Genomic DNA, 25,035 nt, shown 5'->3' with positions numbered 1-25,035 from the left:
CATGGTAATTAAGAATGACTTCAGTTATCTGAGTGACAAAATCAGGTTAATTAAGGATAACTTCAGTTGTCTGAGTGACAAAATCATGGTAATTAAGAATGACTTCAGTTATCTGAGTGACAAAATCAGGTTAATTAAGGATGACTTCAGTTGTCTGAGTGACAAAATCATGGTAATTAAGAATGACTTCAGTTGTCTGAGTGACAAAATCATGGTAATTAAGGATGACTTCAGTTGTCTGAGTGACAAAATCAGGTTAATTAAGGATGACTTCAGTTGTCTGATGACAAAATCATGGTAATTAAGAATGACTTCAGTTATCTGATGACAAAATCATCGTAATTAAGAATGACTTCAGTTGTCTGAGTGACAAAATCATGGTAATTAAGGATTACTTCAGTTATCTGAGTGACAAAATTATGGTAATTAAGGATGACTTCAGTTATCTGATGACAAAATCATGGTAATTAAGAATGACTTCAGTTGTCTGAGTGACAAAATCATGGTAATTAAGGATGACTTCAGTTATCTGATGACAAAATCATGGTAATTAAGAATGACTTCAGTTGTCTGAGTGACAAAATCATGGTAATTAAGGATGACTTCAGTTGTCTGAGTGACAATATCATGGTAATTAAAGTGAACAGTCGGGGAAGGATGGCTAAAGTCGGTAAAAATGGTGTGAATGTATCCAGTATAATTTCTTATGAAATAGTAAAATAAAATCTCTCACCAAAATCTGTCTGCGTACGAAGAAATTAATTTAAAGTATGGAAATTCTAAAACGTCCTCCCGGCTCACTATGTCCGTGGTTACATTTCCACGCAGCCTCGTTTTCAATGCTTTCAACTTTTCTTTACTTTAATGGTCAGAACTGGGAAACTAAGCATAACTTGACCGTCGTATTAATAAGTGAGAACTTTTGGAAGGCCAATGAACGCATTTAGACTGGTTTTCTTTACCCGACTATTCACTTTAAGGATGACTTCAGTTATCTGATGACAAAATCATGGTAATTAAGGATGACTTCAGTTGCCTGAGTGACAAAATCATGGTAATTAAGGATGACTTCAGTTATCTGATGACAAAATCATGGTAATTAAGAATGACTTCAGTTGTCTGAGTGACAAAATCATGGTAATTAAGGATGACTTCAGTTGTCTTGAGTGACAATATCATGGTAATTAAGAATGACTTCAGTTTTCTGAGTGACAATATCATGGTAATTAAGGATGACTTCAGTTATCTGATGACAAAATCATGGTAATTAAGAATGACTTCAGTTGTCTGAGTGACAAAATCATGGTAATTAAGGATGACTTCAGTTGTCTTGAGTGACAATATCATGGTAATTAAGAATGACTTCAGTTTTCTGAGTGACAATATCATGGTAATTAAGGATGACTTCAGTTATCTGATGACAAAATCATGGTAATTAAGAATGACTTCAGTTGTCTGAGTGACAAAATCATGGTAATTAAGGATGACTTCAGTTGTCTGAGTGACAAAATCATGGTAATTAAGGATGACTTCAGTTGTCTGAGTGACAATATCATGGTAATTAAGAATGACTTCAGTTGTCTGAGTGACAATATCATGGTAATTAAGGATGACTTCAGTTATCTGAGTGACAGAATCATGGTAATTATGAATGACTTCAGTTATCTGAGTGACAGAATCATGGTAAATGACTTCAGTTGTCTGAGTGACAAAGTCATGGTATATGAGGATGACTTCAGTTATCTGAGTGACAAAATCATGGTAACTAAGAATGACTTCAGTTATCTGAGTGACAATATCATGGTAATTAAGAATGACTTCAGTTTTCTGAGTGACAAAATCATGGTAATTAAGGATGACTTCAGTTATCTGATGACAAAATCATGGTAATTAAGAATGACTTCAGTTGTCTGAGTGACAAAATCATGGTAATTAAGGATGACTTCAGTTGTCTGAGTGACAATATCATGGTAATTAAAGTGAACAGTCGGGGAAGGATGTCTAAAGTCGGTAAAAATGGTGTGAATGTATCCAGTATAATTTCTTATGAAATAGTAAAATAAAATCTCTCACCAAAATCTGTCTGCGTACGAAGAAATTAATTTAAAGTATGGAAATTCTAAAACGTCCTCCCGGCTCACTATGTCCGTGGTTACATTTCCACGCAGCCTCGTTTTCAATGCTTTCAACTTTTCTTTACTTTAATGGTCAGAACTGGGGAAACTAAGCATAACTTGACCGTCGTATTAATAAGTGAGAACTTTTGGAAGGCCAATGAACGCATTTAGACTGGTTTTGTTTAACCGACTATTCACTTTAAGGATGACTTCAGTTATCTGATGACAAAATCATGGTAATTAAGGATGACTTCAGTTGTCTTGAGTGACAATATCATGGTAATTATGAATGACTTCAGTTATCTGATGACAAAATCATGGTAATTAAGAATGACTTCAGTTGTCTGAGTGACAAAATCATGGTAATTAAGGATGACTTCAGTTGTCTGAGTGACAATATCATGGTAATTAAGAATGACTTCAGTTGTCTGAGTGACAATATCATGGTAATTAAGGATGACTTCAGTTATCTGAGTGACAGAATCATGGTAATTATGAATGACTTCAGTTATCTGAGTGACAGAATCATGGTAATTAAGGATGACTTCAGTTATCTGAGTGACAAAATCATGGTAATTAAGAATGACTTCAGTTGTCTGAGTGACAAAATCATGGTAATTAAGGATGACTTCAGTTATCTGAGTGACAAAATCATGGTAATTAAGAATGACTTCAGTTATCTGAGTGACAAAATCATGGTAATTAAGAATGACTTCAGTTGTCTGAGTGACAAAATCATGGTAATTAAGGATGACTTCAGTTGTCTGAGTGACAATATCATGGTAATTAAGAATGACTCATGGTTTAAGGATGATTCAGTTATCTGAGTGACAGAATCATGGTAATGAATGACTTCAGTTATCTAGTGACAGAATCATGGTAAATGACTTCAGTTGTCTGAGTGACAAAGTCATGGTATATGAGGATGACTTCAGTTATCTGAGTGACAAAATCATGGTAACTAAGAATGACTTCAGTTATCTGAGTGACAAAATCATGGTTATTAAGAATGACTTCAGTTATCTGAGTGACAGAATCATGGTTATTAAGAATGACTTCAGTTATCTGAGTGACAAAGTCATGGTAATTAAGAATGACTTCAGTTATCTGAGTGACAGAATCATGGTAACTAAGAATGACTTCAGTTATCTGAGTGATAAAATCATGGTTAATAAGAATGACTTCAGTTATCTGAGTGAAAGAATCATGGTTATTAAGAATGACTTCAGTTATCTGAGTGACAAAATCATGGTAATTAAGAATGACTTCAGTTATCTGAGTGACAGAATCATGGTAACTAAGAATGACTTCAGTTATCTGAGTGACAAAATCATGGATATTAAGAATGACTTCAGTTATCTGAGTGACAGAATCATGGTAACTAAGAATAACTTCAGTTATCTGAGTGACAAAATCATGGATATTAAGAATGACTTCAGTTATCTGAGTGACAGAATCATGGTAACTAAGAATGACTTCAGTTATCTGAGTGACAGAATCATGGTAACTAAGAATGACCATGTTTAAAGACTGTAGACCTCTATGATGTCTAATACAGAAAACAACATATATCTATAGGTAAAATCAAACTGTCAAGTATCAAACTCAAACTGTCGTTTTGTTCTTATTAAACAAAGGGCATAAGTTGTCCAAACAGAATCAATACATTGTGCATTGCTACCAAAACATCTGATACATGGTGTGTATATACAACATTTATGCACATTATATACAAACAATTTTAATTCCAATTATTCAGTTTTTATCCATTTAATGTATTTAATTCTCAGGGACATGAAAATCTCCTAATCAATGTACTGAGAAAGATGGGGTTGATATATAGATTTGCCTGCTGCCTGCCCGAGTACACAGACAATGTTCTGTATGTGTTAACATCTGACCTGCCAGATAATCCGTACATACCACTGGTAAGTAGTAGATTCATATAGATTTTGTTTACCAGAATTCATTTACCAGAAATTAAAAAATCATGGGATACACAAACAAAAAAGCATACATTAATAAAAGGGTCTTCCTCGTGTTATTTCTTATACTACTGTTACCATGATCTGAATGACCTTAGTTAAAATATATTGTTTCTGTAATAATAAAGGACAAAGTCTGGCCTGATGAGTTAATGGCGGGCGAGGAACAGAAAGATTGTTACATGACATTTCCTGCGATGCCATCCAGTCTTCTGCACTGTTTTATCAGGTATGAAAGCTTAGGGGCAGGTATCACTTCTGAGAGAGACAGGTATCAATTCTGAGAAGAGACAGGTATCACTTCTGAGAGACAGGTATCAATTCTGAGAGGTATCACTTCTGAGAGAGACCGGTATCAATTCTGAGAGAGACAGGTATCACTTCTGAGAGAGACAGGTATCAATTCTGAGAGGTATCACTTCTGAGAGAGACAGGTATCACTTCTGAGAGAGACCGGTATCACTTCTGAGAGAGACAGGTATCACTTCTGAGAGAGACAGGTATCACTTCTGAGAGACAGGTATCACTTCTGAGAGAGACAGGTATCACTTCTGAGAGAGACAGGTATCACTTCTGAGAGAGGTAGGTATGATGTTCAATGTTGAAATGAGCCTTTTTTTTTTACAGAAAACTTCAAGAGATGTCTAAGATACTGTTGATGTGGAGGACTGGAACAGTATTCCGTCAAGGCCCAGTGATGATATTGGTCAAACAGATACAGAACCATGCATGTCACGGTGAGTGATTCCACTGACCAGGGGGTACAGTGATGCCCATGCATGTCACGGTGAGTGATTCCACTAACCAGAGGGCACACTGATGCCCATGCATGTCATAGTGAGTGAATCTCTAAGACATTGGACGATAAGTACTGTACGGTAACAATTTGAATTTCCACCTCAGTTATTGACTACATGTAAATAAGAATTGTTTTTCAGCATTACTTTACTTTCTAAATCTCTAACCTCTTTATACCTAAAAAAGCAAAGTTTAATACCTAACAAAATAATCTTTTTTTTTCCCCCTAAGATTTACCAGGGTTGGTGATCAGTGCCCGAGTGTTACAGAGTAACCTAGGAAACACTCTCACACTCACGTTCAACAACATCAGGACAATCCTGGAGGCTATTCTAATGAAGAGGAAGATATATGCTGTGGTAATTCATCAATAGAATCGAGTATTAATTGGCTAATGCCTGTTGGCCGCTCAATCAGTATTGCTTTCCTTCTTGTATTCAGTTTTGATCAAGACAGGACTTTAGATAGATTATGTAATGTCTGTAGTGACTGTGTATATGTCTCATAACATTTTTAGCTGGTTTTAGTTGTAAATACTCTACATAGTGATATGATCACATCTAGCTTTTGGTTTATGGGGAATTTTCTTTTAGCTTACTCATTAAAGGGGCAGACGACACTGACTTGATCTTGTCTATCTGCATGATACACATGTCCTGTAACATTTGAGTGATGGAGACCACTTAAATGGAAGTTTTGAGAGGCTATCTTGGAGATAGAACCTGGGTTGATGTGTGGTCAAGGCAGATGTGTGGTCAAGGCAAAACACATTTGAAAGTGGGTGGTAATGAAGCAGATTTTAGTTGTAAATACTGTACATAGTAATATGATCACCTTCTAGCTTCATGCCAAGGGGAATTTCCCTTAAGCTCTGTTGGCAGAACGGAAACCATTAAGTCTGGACTCTTTTACACATTTCCTGGTGCTTCAAATTCCTAGTTCTATAATTTGTTTCAGAAAAGTGTGTGTTGTGAGGCTTGTAACCCAACCAAAAGTACACGACTAGCTCTCAGTAATGACTGCTGCCAGGTGAGGGAAATTGATGTTAGAATAAGTACTGAGCCAGTCACCTGTACAAAGACCAGCACTGGAATCGTCACTACCAAGGAGGCTTTAATACCTCAAAGTAAGTTACAAAGTCATGGCCATTACATATGTCCTGACCACTTTACTGAAATGGAATACCAATAAATACTTATTTGGCTCTATTGCAAAGTATGAATTATTTTTAGGTCATCTGAGCTGAAGCCATGCACCATCCATTGTCTGTCATTACCTGTCTGCTGTCCGCCATGTATGAACGTTTTATTCAAACAACTTCTTCTCAATAACCAAACGTCCCATGGTACTGATATATTGGTACTGATATATTGGTACTGATATATTGGTACTGATATATTGGACATGTAGCATGCTACCAAATTTATATAAATGAATTGGTAACTTGACCTCCATTCAAGCTCAAAGGGGCAATTTTATAGGCTAAATTCTTTAAATGACTGCATGTCAATAAACATCAGTCTAGAAACCTCATATTGCACCAATGGGATGCTAGACTCAAGGCTACCAGATGTGTTCAAATAATTGTAAGTCAAAGAAAAGGTGTGCATTTTCAGCCTAATAAGTTTATTATATTTATTGATTGATAATAATTTTATCATTACTTTTTATTTTATCTTTCATCTGATAGCATATGAAGATATATTTTCTGGAAATCAATGTGTATATTTTAATGAGCTAAGATAAACAGAAGTTTTGTGATTGATGTGATGTAAATGGGTGATCTGTATTATGTTCTCAGGTCTACCACAGGAAGATTACATCCCTAACCACCAATACAAGCTGATGATGACCCAAGGTTTCACCAAGAAGTTGTCTGTTACACCTCGCTGTATCATGTGTAACAACTGTTGTGCACAAGGTGTATACTGCCCAGAGAACCTTAAACCAGTAGTCTCCAATAGGTAAGGGTTGTACTGTAATGATAAACCAGTAGTCTCCAATAGGTAAGGGTTGTAGTGTAACAATAAACCAGTAGTCTCCAATAGGTAAGGGTTGTAGAGTAACAATAAACCAGTAGTCTCCAATAGGTAAGGGTTGTACTGTAATGATAAACCAGTAGTCTCCAATAGGTAAGGGTTGTAGTGTAATGATAAACCAGTAGTCTCCAATAGGTAAGGGTTGTACTGTAACAATAAACCAGTAGTCTCCAATAGGTAAGGGTTGTACTGTAATGATAAACCAGTAGTCTCCAATAGGTAAGGGTTGTACTGTAATGATAAACCAGTAGTCTCCAATAGGTAATGGTTGTACTGTAAGAATAAACCAGTAGTCTCCAATAGGTAAGGGTTGTAGTCTAACAATAAACCAGTAGTCTCCAATAGGTAAGGGTTGTACTGTAACAATAAACCAGTAGTCTCCAATAGGTAAGGGTTGTACTGTAACAATAAACCAGTAGTCTCCAATAGGTAAGGGTTGTAGTGTAACAATAAACCAGTAGTCTCCAATAGGTAAGGGTTGTACTGTAACAATAAACCAGTAGTCTCCAATAGGTAAGGGTTGTAGTGTAATGATAAACCAGTAGTCTCCAATAGGTAAGGGTTGTACTGTAATGATAAACCAGTAGTCTCCAATAGGTAAGGGTTGTACTGTAATGATAAACCAGTAGTCTCCAATAGGTAAGGGTTGTAGTGTAATGATAAACCAGTAGTCTCCAATAGGTAAGGGTTGTACTGTAACAATAAACCAGTAGTCTCCAATAGGTAAGGGTTGTACTGTAATGATAAACCAGTAGTCTCCAATAGGTAAGGGTTGTAGTGTAATGATAAACCAGTAGTCTCCAATAGGTAAGGGTTGTAGTGTAATGATAAACCAGTAGTCTCCAATAGGTAAGGGTTGTACTATAACAATAAAGCAGTAGTCTCCAATAGGTAAGGGTTGTAGTGTAATGATAAACCAGTAGTCTCCAATAGGTAAGGGTTGTACTGTAATGATAAACCAGTAGTCTCCAATAGGTAAGGGTTGTAGTGTAATGATAAACCAGTAGTCTCCAATAGGTAAGGGTTGTAGTGTAATGATAAACCAGTAGTCTCCAATAGGTAAGGGTTGTACTGTAATGATAAACCAGTAGTCTCCAATAGGTAAGGGTTGTAGTTGTAGTAAACAGTAGTCCAATAGTAGTGTATGTAAAACCAGTAGTCTCCAATAGTAAGGGTTGTATGTAATGATAAACCAGTAGTCTCCAATAGGTAAGGGTTGTACTGTAATGATAAACCAGTAGTCTCCAATAGGTAAGGGTTGTACTGTAACAATAAACCAGTAGTCTCCAATAGGTAAGGGTTGTACTGTAATGATAAACCAGTAGTCTCCAATAGGTAAGGGTTGTAGTGTAATGATAAACCAGTAGTCTCCAATAGGTAAGGGTTGTACTGTAATGATAAACCAGTAGTCTCCAATAGGTAAGGGTTGTACTATAACAATAAACCAGTAGTCTCCAATAGGTAAGGGTTGTACTGTAATGATAAACCAGTAGTCTCCAATAGGTAAGGGTTGTACTGTAATGATAAACCAGTAGTCTCCAATAGGTAAGGGTTGTAGTGTAACAATAAACCAGTAGTCTCCAATAGGTAAGGGTTGTAGTGTAATGATAAACCAGTAGTCTCCAATAGGTAAGGGTTGTAGTGTAATGATAAACCAGTAGTCTCCAATAGGTAAGGGTTGTACTGTAACAATAAACCAGTAGTCTCCAATAGGTAAGGGTTGTACTGTAATGATAAACCAGTAGTCTCCAATAGGTAAGGGTTGTAGTGTAATGATAAACCAGTAGTCTCCAATAGGTAAGGGTTGTACTGTAACAATAAACCAGTAGTCTCCAATAGGTAAGGGTTGTAGTGTAATGATAAACCAGTAGTCTCCCAATAGGTAAGGGTTGTACTAATAAACCAGTAGTCCCAATAGGTAAGGGTTGTAGTGTAATGATAAACCAGTAGTCTCCAATAGGTAAGGGTTGTAGTGTAATGATAAACCAGTAGTCTCCAATAGGTAAGGGTTGTAGTGTAATGATAAACCAGTAGTCTCCAATAGGTAAGGGTTGTACTGTAATGATAAACCAGTAGTCTCCAATAGGTAAGGGTTGTATGTAATGATAAACCAGTAGTCTCCAATAGGTAAGGGTTGTAATGTAATGATAAACCAGTAGTCTCCAATAGGTAAGGGTTGTAGTGTAATGATAAACCAGTAGTCTCCAATAGGTAAGGGTTGTAGTGTAATGATAAACCAGTAGTCTCCAATAGGTAAGGGTTGTACTGTAATGATAAACCAGTAGTCTCCAATAGGTAAGGGTTGTAGTGTAATGATAAACCAGTAGTCTCCAATAGGTAAGGGTTGTAGTGTAACAATAAACCAGTAGTCTCCAATAGGTAAGGGTTGTACTGTAATGATAAACCAGTAGTCTCCAATAGGTAAGGGTTGTAGTGTAATGATAAACCAGTAGTCTCCAATAGGTAAGGGTTGTAGTGTAATGATAAACCAGTAGTCTCCAATAGGTAAGGGTTGTACTGTAACAATAAACCAGTAGTCTCCAATAGGTAAGGGTTGTAGTGTAACAATAAACCAGTAGTCTCCAATAGGTAAGGGTTGTACTGTAATGATAAACCAGTAGTCTCCAATAGGTAAGGGTTGTACTGTAATGATAAACCAGTAGTCTCCAATAGGTAAGGGTTGTACTGTAGAACATAAACCAGTAGTCTCCAATAGGTAAGGGTTGTAGTGTAATGATAAACCAGTAGTCTCCAATAGGTAAGGGTTGTACTGTAATGATAAACCAGTAGTCTCCAATAGGTAAGGGTTGTAGTGTAACAATAAACCAGTAGTCTCCAATAGGTAAGGGTTGTAACTGTAAATAGAAGGTAAACCAGTAGTCTCCAATAGGTAAGGGTTGTACTGTAATGATAAACCAGTAGTCTCCAATAGGTAAGGGTTGTAGTGTAATGATAAACCAGTAGTCTCCAATAGGTAAGGGTTGTACTGTAACAATAAACCAGTAGTCTCCAATAGGTAAGGGTTGTACTGTAACAATAAACCAGTAGTCTCCAATAGGTAAGGGTTGTAGTGTAATGATAAACCAGTAGTCTCCAATAGGTAAGGGTTGTACTGTAATGATAAACCAGTAGTCTCCAATAGGTAAGGGTTGTACTGTAATGATAAACCAGTAGTCTCCAATAGGTAAGGGTTGTACTGTAACAATAAACCAGTAGTCTCCAATAGGTAAGGGTTGTACTGTAATGATAAACCAGTAGTCTCCAATAGGTAAGGGTTGTAGTGTAATGATAAACCAGTAGTCTCCAATAGGTAAGGGTTGTAGTGTAATGATAAACCAGTAGTCTCCAATAGGTAAGGGTTGTACTGTAATGATAAACCAGTAGTCTCCAATAGGTAAGGGTTGTAGTGTAATGATAAACCAGTAGTCTCCAATAGGTAAGGGTTGTAGTGTAACAATAAACCAGTAGTCTCCAATAGGTAAGGGTTGTACTGTAACAATAAACCAGTAGTCTCCAATAGGTAAGGGTTGTAGTGTAATGATAAACCAGTAGTCTCCAATAGGTAAGGGTTGTAGTGTAATGATAAACCAGTAGTCTCCAATAGGTAAGGGTTGTATGTAATGTATAATAAACCAGTAGTCTCCAATAGGTAAGGGTTGTAGTGTAATGATAAACCAGTAGTCTCCAATAGGTAAGGGTTGTAGTGTAATGATAAACCAGTAGTCTCCAATAGGTAAGGGTTGTAGTGTAATGAATAAACCAGTAGTCTCCAATAGGTAAGGGTTGTACTGTAATGATAAACCAGTAGTCTCCAATAGGTAAGGGTTGTACTGTAATGATAAACCAGTAGTCTCCAATAGGTAAGGGTTGTAGTGTAACAATAAACCAGTAGTCTCCAATAGGTAAGGGTTGTAGTGTAATGATAAACCAGTAGTCTCCAATAGGTAAGGGTTGTAGTGTAATGATAAACCAGTAGTCTCCAATAGGTAAGGGTTGTAGTGTAACAATAAACCAGTAGTCTCCAATAGGTAAGGGTTGTAGTGTAACAATAAACCAGTAGTCTCCAATAGGTAAGGGTTGTACTGTAATGATAAACCAGTAGTCTCCAATAGGTAAGGGTTGTAGTGTAACAATAAACCAGTAGTCTCCAATAGGTAAGGGTTGTAGTGTAATGATAAACCAGTAGTCTCCAATAGGTAAGGGTTGTACTGTAACAATAAACCAGTAGTCTCCAATAGGTAAGGGTTGTACTGTAATGATAAACCAGTAGTCTCCAATAGGTAAGGGTTGTACTGTAACAATAAACCAGTAGTCTCCAATAGGTAAGGGTTGTAGTGTAATGATAAACCAGTAGTCTCCAATAGGTAAGGGTTGTAGTGTAACAATAAACCAGTAGTCTCCAATAGGTAAGGGTTGTACTGTAATGATAAACCAGTAGTCTCCAATAGGTAAGGGTTGTACTGTAATGATAAACCAGTAGTCTCCAATAGGTAAGGGTTGTAGTGTAATGATAAACCAGTAGTCTCCAATAGGTAAGGGTTGTAGTGTAATGATAAACCAGTAGTCTCCAATAGGTAAGGGTTGTAGTGTAATGATAAACCAGTAGTCTCCAATAGGTAAGGGTTGTAGTGTAATGATAAACCAGTAGTCTCCAATAGGTAAGGGTTGTAGTGTAACAATAAACCAGTAGTCTCCAATAGGTAAGGGTTGTAGTGTAATGATAAACCAGTAGTCTCCAATAGGTAAGGGTTGTATGTAATAAACCAGTAGTCTCCAATAGGTAAGGGTTGTACTGTAATGATAAAACCAGTAGTCTCCAATAGGTAAGGGTTGTAGTGTAATGATAAACCAGTAGTCTCCAATAGGTAAGGGTTGTAGTGTAACAATAAACCAGTAGTCTCCAATAGGTAAGGGTTGTACTGTAATGATAAACCAGTAGTCTCCAATAGGTAAGGGTTGTACTGTAATGATAAACCAGTAGTCTCCAATAGGTAAGGGTTGTACTGTAATGATAAACCAGTAGTCTCCAATAGGTAAGGGTTGTAGTGTAATGATAAACCAGTAGTCTCCAATAGGTAAGGGTTGTACTGTAACAATAAACCAGTAGTCTCCAATAGGTAAGGGTTGTAGTGTAATGATAAAACCAGTAGTCTCCAATAGGTAAGGGTTGTAGTGTAATGATAAACCAGTAGTCTCCAATAGGTAAGGGTTGTACTGTAATGATAAACCAGTAGTCTCCAATAGGTAAGGGTTGTAGTGTAATGATAAACCAGTAGTCTCCAATAGGTAAGGGTTGTAGTGTAATGATAAACCAGTAGTCTCCAATAGGTAAGGGTTGTACTGTAATGATAAACCAGTAGTCTCCAATAGGTAAGGGTTGTAGTGTAATGATAAACCAGTAGTCTCCAATAGGTAAGGGTTGTAGTGTAACAATAAACCAGTAGTCTCCAATAGGTAAGGGTTGTACTGTAATGATAAACCAGTAGTCTCCAATAGGTAAGGGTTGTAGTGTAACAATAAACCAGTAGTCTCCAATAGGTAAGGGTTGTAGTGTAATGATAAACCAGTAGTCTCCAATAGGTAAGGGTTGTACTGTAAACCAGTAGTCTCCAATAGGTAAGGGTTGTAGTGTAATGATAAACCAGTAGTCTCCAATAGGTAAGGGTTGTAGTGTAATGATAAACCAGTAGTCTCCAATAGGTAAGGGTTGTACTGTAACAATAAACCAGTAGTCTCCAATAGGTAAGGGTTGTAGTGTAATGATAAACCAGTAGTCTCCAATAGGTAAGGGTTGTACTGTAACAATAAACCAGTAGTCTCCAATAGGTAAGGGTTGTAGTGTAATGATAAACCAGTAGTCTCCAATAGGTAAGGGTTGTAGTGTAATGATAAACCAGTAGTCTCCAATAGGTAAGGGTTGTACTGTAATGATAAACCAGTAGTCTCCAATAGGTAAGGGTTGTACTGTAATGATAAACCAGTAGTCTCCAATAGGTAAGGGTTGTAGTGTAATGATAAACCAGTAGTCTCCAATAGGTAAGGGTTGTACTGTAATGATAAACCAGTAGTCTCCAATAGGTAAGGGTTGTACTGTAACAATAAACCAGTAGTCTCCAATAGGTAAGGGTTGTACTGTAACAATAAACCAGTAGTCTCCAATAGGTAAGGGTTGTAGTGTAACAATAAACCAGTAGTCTCCAATAGGTAAGGGTTGTAGTGTAATGATAAACCAGTAGTCTCCAATAGGTAAGGGTTGTAGTGTAATGATAAACCAGTAGTCTCCAATAGGTAAGGGTTGTAGTGTAATGATAAACCAGTAGTCTCCAATAGGTAAGGGTTGTATGTAATGAAGGTTGTAAACCAGTAGTCTCCAATAGGTAAGGGTTGTACTGTAATGATAAACCAGTAGTCTCCAATAGGTAAGGGTTGTACTGTAATGATAAACCAGTAGTCTCCAATAGGTAAGGGTTGTAGTGTAATGATAAACCAGTAGTCTCCAATAGGTAAGGGTTGTACTGTAATGATAAACCAGTAGTCTCCAATAGGTAAGGGTTGTACTGTAATGATAAACCAGTAGTCTCCAATAGGTAAGGGTTGTAGTGTAATGATAAACCAGTAGTCTCCAATAGGTAAGGGTTGTACTGTAATGATAAACCAGTAGTCTCCAATAGGTAAGGGTTGTACTGTAACAATAAACCAGTAGTCTCCAATAGGTAAGGGTTGTAGTGTAATGATAAACCAGTAGTCTCCAATAGGTAAGGGTTGTAGTGTAATGATAAACCAGTAGTCTCCAATAGGTAAGGGTTGTACTGTAATGATAAACCAGTAGTCTCCAATAGGTAAGGGTTGTACTGTAATGATAAACCAGTAGTCTCCAATAGGTAAGGGTTGTACTGTAATGATAAACCAGTAGTCTCCAATAGGTAAGGGTTGTACTGTAATGATAAACCAGTAGTCTCCAATAGGTAAGGGTTGTACTGTAACAATAAACCAGTAGTCTCCAATAGGTAAGGGTTGTAATTAACAATAAACCAGTAGTCTCCAATAGGTAAGGGTTGTAGTACAATAAACCAGTAGTCTCCAATAGGTAAGGGTTGTAGTGTAATGATAAACCAGTAGTCTCCAATAGGTAAGGGTTGTACTGTAACAATAAACCAGTAGTCTCCAATAGGTAAGGGTTGTAGTGTAATGATAAACCAGTAGTCTCCAATAGGTAAGGGTTTGTAGTGTCCATGATAAACCAGTAGTCTCCAATAGGTAAGGGTTGTAGTGTAATGATAAACCAGTAGTCTCCAATAGGTAAGGGTTGTACTGTAATGATAAACCAGTAGTCTCCAATAGGTAAGGGTTGTACTGTAATGATAAACCAGTAGTCTCCAATAGGTAAGGGTTGTACTGTAACAATAAACCAGTAGTCTCCAATAGGTAAGGGTTGTACTGTAACAATAAACCAGTAGTCTCCAATAGGTAAGGGTTGTGTAACTGTAACTCCTAGGTATAAACCAGTAGTCTCCAATAGGTAAGGGTTGTACTGTAATGATAAACCAGTAGTCTCCAATAGGTAAGGGTTGTAGTGTAATGATAAACCAGTAGTCTCCAATAGGTAAGGGTTGTAGTGTAATGATAAACCAGTAGTCTCCAATAGGTAAGGGTTGTACTGTAATGATAAACCAGTAGTCTCCAATAGGTAAGGGTTGTAGTGTAATGATAAACCAGTAGTCTCCAATAGGTAAGGGTTGTAGTGTAATGATAAACCAGTAGTCTCCAATAGGTAAGGGTTGTAGTGTAACAATAAACCAGTAGTCTCCAATAGGTAAGGGTTGTAGTGTAATGATAAACCAGTAGTCTCCAATAGGTAAGGGGTGTACTGTAACAATAAACCAGTAGTCTCCAATAGGTAAGGGTTGTAGTGTAATGATAAACCAGTAGTCTCCAATAGGTAAGGGTTGTAGTGTAACAATAAACCAGTAGTCTCCAATAGGTAAGGGTTGTAGTGTAATGATAAACCAGTAGTCTCCAATAGGTAAGGGTTGTAGTGTAATGATAAACCAGTAGTCTCCAATAGGTAAGGGTTGTACTGTAAAATAAACCAGTAGTCTCCAATAGTAAGGGTTGTAGTGTAACAATAAACCAGTAGTCTCCAATAGGTAAGGGTTGTACTGTAATGATAAACCAGTAGTCTCCAATAGGTAAGGGTTGTAGTGTAATGATAAACCAGTAGTCTCCAATAGGTAAGGGTTGTACTGTAACAATAAACCAGTAGTCTCCAATAGGTAAGGGTTGTAGTGTAATGATAAACCAGTAGTCTCCAATAGGTAAGGGTTGTACTGTAACAATAAACCAGTAGTCTCCAATAGGTAAGGGTTGTACTGTAATGATAAACCAGTAGTCTCCAATAGGTAAGGGTTGTACTGTAACAATAAACCAGTAGTCTCCAATAGGTAAGGGTTGTAGTGTAATGATAAACCAGTAGTCTCCAATAGGTAAGGGTTTGTACTGTAATGATAAACCAGTAGTCTCCAATAGGTAAGGGTTGTATGTAATGTAGTAACAATAAAAACCAGTAGTCTCCAATAGGTAAGGGTCTGTAATGTAATGTAAATGATAAACCAGTAGTCTCCAATAGGTAAGGGTTGTACTGTAATGATAAACCAGTAGTCTCCAATAGGTAAGGGTTGTACTGTAATGATAAACCAGTAGTCTCCAATAGGTAAGGGTTGTAGTGTAATGATAAACCAGTAGTCTCCAATAGGTAAGGGTTGTACTGTAATGATAAACCAGTAGTCTCCAATAGGTAAGGGTTGTACTGTAATGATAAACCAGTAGTCTCCAATAGGTAAGGGGTGTAATGTAACAATAAACCAGTAGTCTCCAATAGGTAAGGGTTGTACTGTAATGATAAACCAGTAGTCTCCAATAGGTAAGGGTTGTACTGTAATGATAAACCAGTAGTCTCCAATAGGTAAGGGTTGTACTGTAACAATAAACCAGTAGTCTCCAATAGGTAAGGGTTGTAGTGTAATGATAAACCAGTAGTCTCCAATAGGTAAGGGTTGTAGTGTAATGATAAACACAGTAGTCTCCAATAGGTAAGGGTTGTACTGTAATGATAAACCAGTAGTCTCCAATAGGTAAGGGTTGTACTGTAACAATAAACCAGTAGTCTCCAATAGGTAAGGGTTGTACTGTAACAATAAACCAGTAGTCTCCAATAGGTAAGGGTTGTAGTGTAATGATAAACCAATAAGTGTACAAATAAACCAGTAGTCTCCAATAGGTAAGGGTTGTAGTGTAATGATAAACCAGTAGTCTCCAATAGGTAAGGGGTGTACTGTAACAATAAACCAGTAGTCTCCAGTAGGTAAGGGCTGTAGTGTAATGATAAACCAGTAGTCTCCAATAGGTAAGGGTTGTAGTGTAATGATAAACCAGTAGTCTCCAATAGGTAAGGGTTGTACTGTAACAATAAACCAGTAGTCTCCAATAGGTAAGGGTTGTACTGTATTGATAAACCAGTAGTCTCCAATAGGTAAGGGTTGTACTGTAATGATAAACCAGTAGTCTCCAATAGGTAAGGGTTGTACTGTAATGATAAACCAGTAGTCTCCAATAGGTAAGGTAAGGGTTGTACTGTAATAATAAACCAGTAGTCTCCAATAGGTAAGGGTTGTACTGTAACAATAAACCAGTAGTCTCCAATAGGTAAGGGTTGTAGTGTAATGATAAACCAGTAGTCTCCAATAGGTAAGGGTTGTACTGTAACAATAAACCAGTAGTCTCCAATAGGTAAGGGTTGTAGTGTAACAATAAACCAGTAGTCTCCAATAGGTAAGGGTTGTAGTGTAATGATAAACCAGTAGTCTCCAATAGGTAAGGGGTGTACTGTAATGATAAACCAGTAGTCTCCAATAGGTAAGGGTTGTAGTGTAACAATAAACCAGTAGTCTCCAATAGGTAAGGGTTGTAGTGTAATGATAAACCAGTAGTCTCCAATAGGTAAGGGTTGTACTGTAAAATGATAAACCAGTAGTCTCCAATAGGTAAGGGTTGTACTGTAATGATAAACCAGTAGTCTCCAATAGGTAAGGGTTGTACTGTAATGATTAAACCAGTAGTCTCCAATAGGTAAGGGTTGTACTGTAATGATAAACCAGTAGTCTCCAATAGGTAAGGGTTGTACTGTAACAATAAACCAGTAGTCTCCAATAGGTAAGGGTTGTACTGTAATGATAAACCAGTAGTCTCCAATAGGTAAGGGTTGTACTGTAATGATAAACCAGTAGTCTCCAATAGGTAAGGGTTGTAGTGTAATGATAAACCAGTAGTCTCCAATAGGTAAGGGTTGTACTGTAATGATAAACCAGTAGTCTCCAATAGGTAAGGGTTGTACTGTAACAATAAACCAGTAGTCTCCAATAGGTAAGGGTTGTACTGTAACAATAAACCAGTAGTCTCCAATAGGTAAGGGTTGTAGTGTAATATTGAATAAACCAGTAGTCTCCAATAGGTAAGGGTTGTACTGTAATGATAAACCAGTAGTCTCCAATAGGTAAGGGTTGTACTGTAATGATAAACCAGTAGTCTCCAATAGGTAAGGGTTGTACTGTAATGATAAACCAGTAGTCTCCAATAGGTAAGGGTTGTACTGTAATGATAAACCAGTAGTCTCCAATAGGTAAGGGTTGTACTGTAATGATAAACCAGTAGTCTCCAATAGGTAAGGGTTGTAGTGTAATGATAAACCAGTAGTCTCCCAATAGGTAAGGGTTTTGTACTGTAACAATAAACCAGTAGTCTCCAATAGGTAAGGGTTGTACTGTAATGATAAACCAGTAGTCTCCAATAGGTAAGGGTTGTACTGTAATGATAAACCAGTAGTCTCCAATAGGTAAGGGTTGTACTGTAATGATAAACCAGTAGTCTCCAATAGGTAAGGGTTGTAGTGTAATGATAAACCAGTAGTCTCCAATAGGTAAGGGTTGTACTGTAACAATAAACCAGTAGTCTCCAATAGGTAAGGGTTGTACTGTAACAATAAACCAGTAGTCTCCAATAGGTAAGGGTTGTACTGTAATGAATAAACCAGTAGTCTCCAATAGGTAAGGGTTGTACTGTAATGATAAACCAGTAGTCTCCAATAGGTAAGGGTTGTACTGTAATGATAAACCAGTAGTCTCCAATAGGTAAGGGTTGTACTGTAATGATAAACCAGTAGTCTCCAATAGGTAAGGGTTGTACTGTAACAATAAACCAGTAGTCTCCAATAGGTAAGGGTTGTACTGTAATGATAAACCAGTAGTCTCCAATAGGTAAGGGGTGTACTGTAACAATAAACCAGTAGTCTCCAATAGGTAAGGGTTGTACTGTAATGATAAACCAGTAGTCTCCAATAGGTAAGGGTTGTACTGTAATGATAAACCAGTAGTCTCCAATAGGTAAGGGTTGTAGTGTAACATGATAAACCAGTAGTCTCCAATAGGTAAGGGTTGTACTGTAATGATAAACCAGTAGTCTCCAATAGGTAAGGGTTGTACTGTAACAATAAACCAGTAGTCTCCAATAGGTAAGGGTTGTACTGTAACCAGTAGTCTCCAATAGGTAAGGGTTGTACTGTAACAATAAACCAGTAGTCTCCAATAGGTAAGGGTTGTACTGTAACGAATAACCAGTTAGTCTCCAATAGGTAAGGGGTGTACTGTAACAATAAACCAGTAGTCTCCAATAGGTAAGGGTTGTAATGTAATGATAAAACCAGTAGTCCCCTCCAATAGGTAAGGGTTGTACTGTAATGATAAACCAGTAGTCTCCAATAGGTAAGGGTTGTACTGTATACAATAAACCAGTAGTCTCCAATAGGTAAGGGTTGTACTGTAACAATTGATAAACCAGTAGTCTCCAATAGGTAAGGGTTGTAGTGTAATGATAAACCAGTAGTCTCCAATAGGTAAGGGTTGTACTGTAATGATAAACCAGTAGTCTCCAATAGGTAAGGGTTGTACTGTAACAATAAACCAGTAGTCTCCAATAGGTAAGGGTTGTACTGTAATGATAAACCAGTAGTCTCCAATAGGTAAGAGGTTGTAGTGTAACAATAAACCAGTAGTCTTCAATAGTAAGGGTTTTATCTGTAACATAATCAGTAGTCTCCAATAGGTAAGGGGTGTACCTGGTAACAATAAACCAGTAGTCTCCAGTAGGTAAGGGTGTTGTGAATGATAAACAGTAGTCTCATAGGTAAGGGTCTGCTTGTGTAATGATAAACCAGTAGTCTCCAATAGGTAAGGGTTGTACTGTAACAATAAACCCAGTAGTCTCCTAATAGGTAAGGGTTGTACTGTATATGATAAACCAGTAGTCTCCAATAGGTAAGGGTTGTAGTGTAAACAATAAACCAGTAGTCTCCAATAGGTAAGGGTTGTTACTGTAACAGGTGATATACCAGTAGTCCTCAAATAGGTAAGGGTTGTAGAGTAAACAAATAAAACAGTAGTCTCCAATCTATAATAGGTAAGGGTTGTACTGAACAAATAATAAATCAGTAGTCTCTAATAGGTAAGGGTTGATCAGCTGTTAATGATAAACCAGTAGTCTCCAATAGGTAAGGGTTGTACTGATAAACCAGTAGTCTCCAATAGGTAAGTGGGTGTACCAGTAGTCTCCAATAGGTAAGGGTTGTACTGTAAAACAATAAACCAGTAGTCTCCACATTAGGTAAGGGGTTGATAGTATATTGAACAATAAACCCAGTAGTCTCCAATAGGTAAGGGTTGTACTGTAATGATAAACCAGTAGTCTCCAATAGGTAAGGGTTGTACTGTAATGATAAACCAGTAGTCTCAATAGGTAAGTTGTAGCTGTAATGATAAACCTGTAGTCTGTTGAACACCATTACAGTAAGTGTGTGACCAACCTGTGCACTGTACAACCATTACAGTAAGTGTGTGACAACTGCCTGTACAAACATTACAGTAAGTGTGTGACCAGGTGACAACTGCCTGTACACCTGTACATTACAGTAAGTGTTGTGACAACTGCCTGTACACCATTACAGTAAGTGTGTGACAACTGCCTGTACAGCATTACGGTAAGTGTGTGACAACTGCCTGTACAGCATTACAGTAAGTGTGTGACTAGTGCCTGTACACCATTACAGTAAGTGTGTGACCAGTGCCTGTACAAACATTACAGTAAGTGTGTGGACAGTGCCCTGTAACAACATTACAGTAAGTGTGTGACAACTGCCTGTACACCATTACAGTAAGTGTGTGACTTAGTGCCTGTACACACCATTACGGATATGTGTGTGACTAGTGCCTGTACACCATTACAGTAAGTGTGTGACAAGTGCCTGTACATTCATTACAGGCGTAAGTGTGTGACAACTGCCTGTACAACATTACAGTAAGTGTGTGACTAGTGCCTGTACACCATTACAGTAAGTGTGTGACCAGTGCCTGTACAACATTACAGTAAGTGTGTGACAACTGCCTGTACACCATTACAGTAAGTGTGTGACCAACTGCCTGTACAACATTACAGTAAGTGTGTGACTGGATGTGCCTGTACACACATTACAGTAAGTGTGTGACCAGTGCCTGTACACATTACAGTAAGTGTGTGACCAGTGCCTGTACACCATTACAGTAAGTGTGTGTGACAAGTGCTGTACAGCATTACAGTAAGTGTGTGACAAGTGCCTGTACAGCATTACAGTAAGTGTGTGACCAAAGTGCCTGTACACATTACAGTAAGTGTGTGACCAGTGCCTGTACACCATTACGGTAAGTGTGTGACAACTGCCTGTACAGCATTACGGTAAGTGTGTGACAACTGCCTGTACAGCATTACAGTAAGTGTGTGACCAGTGCCTGTACACCATTACAGTAAGTGTGTGACCAGTGCCTGTACAACATTACAGTAAGTGTGTGACCAGTGCCTGTACACCATTACAGTAAGTGTGTGACACAGTGCCTGTACACCATTACAGTAAGTGTGTGACTAGTGCCTGTACACACATTACAGTAAGTGTGTGACCAGTGCCTGTACAACCATTACAGTAAGTGTGTGACAGTGCCTGTACACCATTACAGTAAGTGTGTGACAACTGCCTGTACACCATTACAGTAAGTGTGTGACAAGTGCCTGTACACCATTACAGTAAGTGTGTGACCAGTGCCTGTACAACATTACAGTAAGTGTGTGACCAGTGCCTGTACACCATTACAGTAAGTGTGTGACCAGTGCCTGTACACCATTACAGTAAGTGTGTGACCAGTGCCTGTACACCATTACAGTAAGTGTGTGACCAGTGCCTGTACAACATTACAGTAAGTGTGTGACCAGTGCCTGTACACCATTACAGTAAGTGTGTGACCAGTGCCTGTACACCATTACAGTAAGTGTGTGACAACTGCCTGTACAGCATTACAGTAAGTGTGTGACAAGTGCCTGTACACCATTACGGTAAGTGTGTGACAACTGCCTGTACACCATTACAGTAAGTGTGTGACAAGTGCCTGTACAGCATTACAGTAAGTGTGTGACCAGTGCCTGTACACCATTACAGTAAGTGTGTGACCAGTGCCTGTACACCATTACAGTAAGTGTGTGACCAGTGCCTGTACACCATTACAGTAAGTGTGTGACCAGTGCCTGTACACCATTACAGTAAGTGTGTGACCAGTGCCTGTACACCATTACAGTAAGTGTGTGACCAGTGCCTGTACACCATTACAGTAAGTGTGTGACCAGTGCCTGTACACCATTACAGTAAGTGTGTGACCAGTGCCTGTACACCATTACAGTAAGTGTGTGACCAGTGCCTGTACACCATTACGGTAAGTGTGTGACCAGTGCCTGTACACCATTACAGTAAGTGTGTGACCAGTGCCTGTACACCATTACAGTAAGTGTGTGGACCAGTGCCTGTACACCATTACGGTAAGTGTGTGACCAGTGCCTGTACACCATTACAGTAAGTGTGTGACCAGTGCCTGTACACCATTACAGTAAGTGTGTGACACAGTGCCTGTTACAACATTACAGTAAGTGTGTGACCAGTGCCTGTACACCATTACAGTAAGTGTGTGACCAGTGCCTGTACACCATTACAGTAAGTGTGTGACCAGTGCCTGTACACCATTACAGTAAGTGTGTGACCAGTGCCTGTACACCATTACGGTAAGTGTGTGACCAGTGCCTGTACACCATTACAGTAAGTGTGTGACCAGTGCCTGTACACCATTACGGTAAGTGTGTGACCAGTGCCTGTACACCATTACAGTAAGTGTGTGACCAGTGCCTGTACACCATTACAGTAAGTGTGTGACCAGTGCCTGTACACCATTACAGTAAGTGTGTGACCAGTGCCTGTACACCATTACAGTAAGTGTGTGACCAGTGCCTGTACACATTACAGTAAGTGTGTGACCAGTGCCTGTACACCATTACAGTAAGTGTGTGACCAGTGCCTGTACACCATTACAGTAAGTGTGTGACCAGTGCCTGTACACATTACAGTAAGTGTGTGACCAGTGCCTGTACACCATTACAGTAAGTGTGTGACCAGTGCCTGTACACCATTACGGTAAGTGTGTGACCAGTGCCTGTACACCATTACAGTAAGTGTGTGTGACCAGTGCCTGTACACCATTACAGTAAGTGTGTGACCAGTGCCTGACCATGCCTGTGTACACCTGTACATTACAGTAAGTGTGTGACCAGTGCCTGTACACCATTACAGTAAGTGTGTGACCAGTGCCTGTACACCATTACAGTAAGTGTGTGACCAGTGCCTGTACACCATTACAGTAAGTGTGTGACCAGTGCCTGTTACACCATTACAGTAAGTGTGTGACCAGTGCCTGTACACCATTACAGTAAGTGTGTGACCAGTGCCTGTACACCATTACAGTAAGTGTGTGACCAGTGCCTGTACACCATTACAGTAAGTGTGTGACCAGTGCCTGTACACCATTACGGTAAGTGTGTGACCAGTGCCTGTACACCATTACAGTAAGTGTGTGACCAGTGCCTGTACACCATTACAGTAAGTGTGTGACCAGTGCCTGTACACCATTACAGTAGTGTGTGACCAGTGCCTGTACACCATTACAGTAAGTGTGTGGACCAGTGCCTGTACACCAAGTACAGTGCCTGTACAGTGTGTGACCAGTGCCTGTACACCTCCATTACAGTAAGTGTGTGACCAGTGCCTGTACACCATTACAGTAAGTGTGTGACCAGTGCCTGTACACCATTACAGTAAGTGTGTGACCAGTGCCTGTACATCATTACAGTAAGTGTGTGGACTGTGCCTGTACCACCATTACGGTAAGTGTGTGACCATTGTACGTTCATTTACAGTTGTGTGACTGCATGTACTACCATTACAGTGCCTGTACACCATTACAGTAATGTGTTATAGAAGATGGTTCATGTCTACAGTCGAATATTCAGACACATGCATTGCAGTTCAAATCTTTACTTCTGTTTGATGGTCTTTATAGAAAGCCCATGTCACAGTTCAGCCTCATTCAGGCCTACAGAGGAAAGCCCTGAATCCCAAGCTACAGACGAAATTGGGGGAATCTGGTGACATTTTCATACCGAACAACAGTACTACTTACCAGACTATCTACATCCCAGTATAATAATCATCATCAGTATAGAGGTCAGCACTATGATCAACTTCACCATAGAGCTCCAACAGTAAGTACTCTCATCGTAGTGCTCCAACAGTAAGTACTCTCATCGTAGTGCTCCAACAGTAAGTACTCTCATCATAGAGCTCCAACAGTAAGTACTCTCATCATAGAGCTCCAACAGTAAGTACTCTCATCATAGAGCTCTTTACAGTAAGTACTCTCATCATAGAGCTCCAAACAGTAAGTAAGTACTCTCATCGTAGAGCTCCAACAGTAAGTACTCTCATCCATAGAGCATCCAGACAGTAAGTACTCTCATCCTAGTAGCTCCAACAGTAAGTACTCTCATCGTAGTGCTCCAACAGTAAGTACTCTCATCATAGAGCTCCAACAGTAAGTACTCTCATCATAGAGCTCCAACAGTAAGTACTCTCATCGTAGTGCTCCAAACAGTAAGTACTCTCATCATAGAGCTCCAACAGTAAGTACTCTCATCATAGAGCTCCAACAGTAAGTACTCTCATCATAGAGCTCCAACAGTAAGTACTCTCATCCTAGAGCTCCAACAGTAAGTACTCTCATCATAGAGCTCCAACAGTAAGTACTCTCATCATAGAGCTCCAACAGTAAGTACTCTCATCATAGTGCTCCAACAGTAAGTACTCTCATCATAGAGCTCCAACAGTAAGTACTCTCATCATAGAGCTCCAACAGTAAGTACTCTCATCATAGAGCTCCAACAGTAAGTACTCTCATCCTAGTGCTCCAACAGTAAGTACTCTCATCATAGAGCTCCAACAGTAAGTACTCTCATCATAGAGCTCCAACAGTAAGTACTCTCATCATAGAGCTCCAACAGTAAGTACTCTCATCATAGTGCTCCAACAGTAAGTACTCTCATCATAGAGCTCCAACAGTAAGTACTCTCATCATAGAGCTCCAACAGTAAGTACTCTCATCATAGTGCTCCAACAGTAAGTACTCTCATCATAGAGCTCCAACAGTAAGTACTCTCATCATAGAGCTCCAACAGTAAGTACTCTCATCATAGTGCTCCAACAGTAAGTACTCTCATCATAGTGCTCCAACAGTAAGTACTCTCATCATAGAGCTCCAACAGTAAGTACTCTCATCCTAGTGCTCCAACAGTAAGTACTCTCATCATAGTGCTCCAACAGTAAGTACTCTCATCCTAGTGCTCCAACAGTAAGTACTCTCATCATAGAGCTCCAACAGTAAGTACTCTCATCCTAGTGTCTCCAACAGTAAGTACTCTCATCATAGAGCTCCAACAGTAAGTACTCTCATCATAGAGCTCCAACAGTAAGTACTCTCATCATAGAGCTCCAACAGTAAGTACTCTCATCATAGAGCTCCAACAGTAAGTACTCTCATCATAGTGCTCCAACAGTAAGTACTCTCATCATAGTGCTCCAACAGTAAGTACTCT

At 38.8% G+C, this 25,035-nt stretch overlaps 1 protein-coding gene across 1 annotated transcript in view; it reads left to right on the top strand.

Annotated features, from left to right (window-relative positions):
• The window catches only part of LOC138319768 (uncharacterized), an 86,289-nt gene that overhangs the window by 15,607 nt on the left and 45,647 nt on the right, over positions 1-25,035 (top strand). The window contains 10 exon segments of the mRNA XM_069262902.1: positions 3,908-4,045; positions 4,231-4,331; positions 4,730-4,839; positions 5,132-5,259; positions 5,858-6,026; positions 6,702-6,864; positions 14,158-14,167; positions 22,542-22,595; positions 23,448-23,469; positions 23,472-23,649. Of these exon segments, the coding sequence (XP_069119003.1) occupies positions 3,908-4,045; positions 4,231-4,331; positions 4,730-4,839; positions 5,132-5,259; positions 5,858-6,026; positions 6,702-6,864; positions 14,158-14,167; positions 22,542-22,595; positions 23,448-23,469; positions 23,472-23,649 (1,073 nt within the window).

The sequence above is a fragment of the Argopecten irradians genome, chromosome 3, assembly GCF_041381155.1.
Source record: "Argopecten irradians isolate NY chromosome 3, Ai_NY, whole genome shotgun sequence".
Classification (NCBI taxonomy): domain Eukaryota; kingdom Metazoa; phylum Mollusca; class Bivalvia; order Pectinida; family Pectinidae; genus Argopecten; species Argopecten irradians.
The sequence above is the reverse complement of the archived record's forward strand: the minus strand, read 5'-3'. Positions and strand labels throughout refer to the sequence as shown.